The following is a 5721-nucleotide window of genomic DNA, read 5'->3' as shown; positions in this document are numbered from 1 at the left end:
AATTATTGGTTCATTATATGTTTAAAAAGTATTTGAGGTAAATCAATATTATTATATTCATATTGATAATACTAGAGATACTGAGCTCTGAAAATAACCCTTTCTTTATGATGTTGTTACAGGAAAAGTTCAATGACGAAAAGTGTCATTTCATTCTCCTAGACGAGCCAGTTAAATATTATCCCTCACCCCAAAGATATGAGGACATCTGTAAAATCTCCGTTTGCCCGATAATGAGTGAACACTTCCTTCTCAAAGGAAGACACCCACCTATTTATGTGCAGGCTGAGAGAACCAGGACTTCAGGGACCTACCAATGTTCAAAGGTTATTTGATTCACCTTCACTTTCGTTTTACATTTGCATACTGATGAAGGTAAACAAAAATGAGGAATTCATGAAGGATAAAAGAAAGATAATAGCACAGCCCACCCAGCTGAAATTCAGCATATTATCAACCTTAATAAGTTAAGTCATCCTTTGATTCCAAAACCCTAAGTCAGCAAATCACACAAGGTTTTCTCATGGCCGCAGTATAAATCAGTCTCTTCCCCATTCCTTCCCCCCCCACCCCCCACCTCCCCACTTCCTCCCTCCCACAGACCTCATCAAATCTGGAACAAGGTTCAATAGCTTATGAAGGTATTAAAGATCTCTGCTGGTCACTGTAATAAAGAGGACTCTTTATAATACTGTACTGTATGGTTTGCCTAAGTATTTCCAGACGTATAGTTGAAGATAAAGCAGATCGTCCAAGCTAATTAAAGAGCCTGAAGTATATGACCTGAAAACTGCTGGTGGATGTGGCTTTAATTCTCTGACCTATATTGTTTACATTAAGTGAAATCTGAAGAGTTGCAATGGAGAGAAAATAATTGGGGAAAGAAAGGTCAGAATTATGCAACCTTTTGGAAGAATTCATTAAAGTATTATTGGCGATGGGCAGAAGAGGGAAGGTCAAAGACTGGGATTTTCAGTGAAGGTTCCCAACAGCTCAACACCCTTTCCCACACTACTTAGAAATATATAAAATCTCATGCACTATTCCATTATAATGAAGCTTTAATTTGTTACTACTGTAGACCCCAAGTGTGGTTACTTGGCATTCAACTAGTATCAGATTTATGGCACAGCCCATCATTGTTTCCCTTATACTAAAATAAATCTAAAATAATTCTGGAATGTTCACATTACAGTATGCAGTCAATGTGCCTCATTCTTCCATAAATAGAATGAAAACTGATGAAGGTAGAAGTATTAAAACGCTAAAATACATTGGATGTTCAATCACACTTAGGTGGAAAATTTGCTCATAACGACCTGGAGAATATTTGCAGATGCTCTCATTCCAAGACATGGCTTGTTTCATTAAAGTCCTTCCGGTCATGCTGGGAAACAGACTGCATTTCAGCAGATGGCTTATCTGCTGCAGTTCCATCCTTATCAGACACTTTTCAATGACGTGCAAGTACCATTTGAAGTGACACAAAGATGTATTGTTAATAATACAACCAAACTGATGCACTGTGCTTCCAAAATGCAAGTTTTTCTTTCATGATAACACAATCCCTTATAAAACTACATTTTTCTTGTAGTATCAGATTTGGTCCATCAAACAGCATATATGAATTATTCACTTTAAGGCAAAACCTTGATAAACTATTTGCAAATTCAACACATATGGATAAAAACAATTTATGCAATAAACAAGTTGTTTGGTTCTTCATTGTGTGCCCTCCAAGTAACCATTCTAAACCAGAAGCTGGAATTAGGACCAACTGATAAATTTGTTAAAAGTTTGGCAGCCACTCCATAACTAAAGGCTTGCACTCTCACTTTATTCCTACAGATGGTGCAATTCATAAGCTCTCCTTGCTGCAGAGCAGATCAGTAATACTTTATCTTAAATACATATCATGAAAGAGAACCAGACCCTATCCTCACCTAAAATCATAATATACCAGGTGATGATGAATCTGTGGAAGGATCAAAACCCTTCCTTGAAATGGAATGAAAGCTTTGTGTTGACTTACTTGCAGCAACATGCCACATTCTGACAATTTTATAAAATGAAACCAACATCTCAAACGGAAAAAAATGAAATCATGATTAGAAAAAAACACTTGTAAGAAGAAACGAAATGTACTAGACTGATTGTGAAACATTTTTATTAATATTGCACAAATACTCAGTAAAATTTAGAAAAAAGTTTCAGAATCAGCCTTTTACATTTCATTAAGTGCTCTTATATTTCCTCAATAGAACATGAAATATGTTGAGTCATTTGTTAAATTGGCCTTCATGGGCTTGCGGCTTCAATGACAGGTTTGAACCGAGATGGTAAGAATTAGCCTGTTTGCTCTGCAGAAACATTCAATGAAAGGGAAGACAGTTGTACTTCATGCCCTTTCATAAATATTTCTTGTGGATGTTATTTTATCATACTGCTTACTCCTATAATAGTGTAAAGATTGATGAAAAGCTCCTCTGACAGATTCAAATGGTGGCGAATTTAAAGTTGGTGCTTAGTTTTGAGTTATTTCTGGAACTACTTCTCTAAATATCTTTGGCTTTCTACACAATGGGCAGGCACAGTAGTGTAGCAGTTAGCGTAACGCTATTACAACTCCAGCGACCTGGGTTCAATTCCAGCCACTGTCTGTAAGAAGTACGTTCTCCCCGTGTCTGCATGGGTTTCCTCCAGGTGCTCCAGTTTCCTCCCACATTCCAAATATTTATGGGTTAGGAAGTTGTGTGCATGCTATGTTGGCACTGCAAGCGTGGTGACACTTGCAGGCTGCCCCCAGAACACTCTACGCAAAAGATGCATTTCACTGTGTGTTTCGATGTACATGTGACTAATAAATATTAATAAATAAATATTATACCAAGAAGTAATGAATCTGGTTGGATGATTTCAGTTTTTCCCCATCAGTAAGGAAAAAACTATTTTAAAATCCCCTTCTTGATATAATCTGAATAATCATTATATTATTTTATCTGATTGGGATATGCTTTGATAATTTTCAATCAGTTGCTTGTACTTTCACAGACCAAATTGTACGCAATATCTGTACCGAGCATCTGGGAAGATTGTAAAGGAATATATGTCCCCCTGAAGTCAATAATCAAAACTGACCTCCAATAACTGTTTTGACAAGCCTGCCCCGTGGCCAATACCAGTTTCACACTTCAATATTGGTCTGTTAAAATGTGTTGGCAGCATTGAAGATGGCACTGGCCTGTGACAAGCTAGACCCACACAGGGCACACTTCTACTTTAATAAGGATCTCAAAACTGAGGAATGCCTTAGCTCCCTCAGTCTGTCCTTCCTTGCTATAAACAAGAGAATTCACCTAACCACCATTTGAGAAATATTTCCATCCATTCCAATGAAGGGTCTTGGTCCCTGAACCGTTATCTGCTTCCCCGTCCACAGCTGCTGCCTGACCTGCTGAGTTTTTTTTTCCTTTTTTTGTTTTATTTCAGATTTGCAGCATCTGCAATTTTTTTAAAATTTTCATTTCGTAAATTACTTGTTTAAGTGTTAACTGTGTCTGATACAATGGGTTCCAAACCTTTCACTTCTTTCTCAATGGGAAAAAAACAAACTTTTGAAGGTCAAATAGCCTTAATGTGTATTCAATAGTGTCGAATAAAGAGAGATCTGTTTTGGGCAGCAGAGACTTTATTCACTATATCTTGGTCGTACTTTCATATGGCATGTTGTACTGGCATCACACCACCTTAATCTGATGATAACCTAAGAATCTGAGACAAAACAACCTTAGTTTGCTAAGAACCAAATTATATACTCTTGTATGCAACAGAGATAAGGTATTAATTAAACTAACGCTCATATCTGGAGATCGGTGGGAGCACGCCTGCCGCTGGCGTTACTTGCCAATGACATTCTCCGGGAGGGAGAGAGGGCCTGGGGGCTGTCGCCGTTTCCACTATGCTTCGATTCTGAGCTGGATTCACAAATTGAATCAGGGGTGTCAGGTCTGCTGGGCCGTTTGAGGTCTGTTTTTGAAGCTGCCCTGGACCGGGTAGCACTGAAGCCACATCTTCCCTTGTTACTTGGTTCGGATTCTGTGGCAGAGCCGCTGCGCTCTACCACTGTGGCGCAGTTAAAAGAGGCACTGACCCGACGTGGCTTGCGAGTGGTGCTGGCTGGAACTGCAGTGAATGATGCCATACCTGCGTGAAGGGACGGGTACAATACCCCGGCTGTCGATAGTTCCACCTGACTGGCTGAGTGGGAGCTCGGCATGGAGCTGCCAACCGGAGGGGAAGCAGCGTTTGGGTGCTCCAACTCTTCGCTACGTTGGCTTGGAATCTCTGATCCATTTGACTTTTTTTGTCTTTCATTGGTGCTGGATGCTGCATTGCAATTTGCGTTAAATTGGTTGGCCACTGGGTCCTGCTGCTCAACTTTCTGAAATTGTTTCTGGTCATCTTGAAGGGCTTTGAATCCAGAAGGCGGTGTAAATATTGGATACATTGTGGACTCCACTTGTTTCTCAAGCAACAGATTGTACCCGCTGGGGGCAGTGGGGATCATCGTTTGTGAGGGTCTGGATGTGGAGACACAGATTTGCTGAACACTCGAGTTTTTCTGTGACTTGTTTATGTAGAGATCACCCACGTCCTCTTTCAGTTTGGGGTAATATCCAAAGAGTCCCAGTTCAATCTTCTTACAGCCTAAATGGATGATTTCCAGGATGTTTAAGAACAAGGAAACCGCAGCAATACTCAACATGAATAACATGAAAACTGTTTTCTCAGTGGGTCTTGATACAAAGCAATCAACAATATTGGGGCAGGGTAACCGCTCACATTTGTACAGGGGATCCAGTTCAAGTCCATAGAGCAAAAGTTGGCCCATCATAAATCCCACCTCGACCACAGACCTGGTGAGGATGTGTAAGACGTAGGTGCGCAGAAGAGACCCTCTCAGTGGCGCCTTGTTCAACTTTCTGCGCTCTAACTGTCTTAACTCCCGTTCCAACCTTCGCCTGTCTTCCAGCATTGTCTCTGTTTCTTCCAGTTCACCCTTCAGCTCAACTTTCTTCTTCTGCCTTTCTTTTTCCAGTGCCCTGAGTCTGTACAGCGCATGGCCCATGTACACCAGGGATGGCGAAGACACAAAGATTACCTGCAAGACCCAATATCGGATGAGAGAGATTGGGAAAGCTTTGTCGTAGCACACGTTCCGGCATCCGGGCTGCTCTGTGTTGCAGATGAATTCTGACTGCTCGTCATTCCACACGTCTTCAGCAGCCACTCCAAGGACAAGCATGCGGAATATGAAAAGGATTGTCAGCCATATTTTCCCAACGATGGTGGAATGGACATGTACTTCCTCCAAAATCCCTCCGAGGAAATTCCAGTCCCCCATCCTCACTGCTTTATTTCAGTAGGGAATCCTGAGAACAAAGATTATTATAATGTTAGAAGCGCAATTTGATCAATTCATAGTAATTTGATGCTTTGTAAATCGACAGGTTTGTTAGGCAAGGTATTTGTGGGCGCATAAACAAGAGTAGTTGGAGTTAAGATACGGATCGGTCAAGGCACAAGTGCCATAAATTATGGAACAGGCTCGATGGGATAAATGATCCATTGTTGTTCCCACTTTCTTGTACTTTAAGGGGACTCCATGGTACCAAAGGAGATTGGCAGGTTAATTTTCTGTTTGGTCTGTACAGCATTTGA

At 40.7% G+C, this 5721-nt stretch overlaps 1 protein-coding gene across 1 annotated transcript; it reads right to left on the bottom strand.

Annotated features, from left to right (window-relative positions):
* Positions 1 to 3856: 3856 nt before the first annotated feature.
* Positions 3857 to 5404, bottom strand: gja9a (gap junction protein alpha 9a). The gene has a single exon (XM_052036030.1). It carries the CDS (start codon positions 5402 to 5404, stop codon positions 3857 to 3859), a length of 1548 nt encoding a protein of 515 aa, XP_051891990.1.
* Between the last annotated feature and the right edge of the window lie 317 nt (positions 5405 to 5721).

The sequence above is a fragment of the Pristis pectinata genome, chromosome 22 (assembly GCF_009764475.1).
Source record: "Pristis pectinata isolate sPriPec2 chromosome 22, sPriPec2.1.pri, whole genome shotgun sequence".
Classification (NCBI taxonomy): Eukaryota; Metazoa; Chordata; class Chondrichthyes; order Rhinopristiformes; family Pristidae; genus Pristis; species Pristis pectinata.
This window is presented reverse-complemented; position numbering and strand designations above follow the sequence as displayed.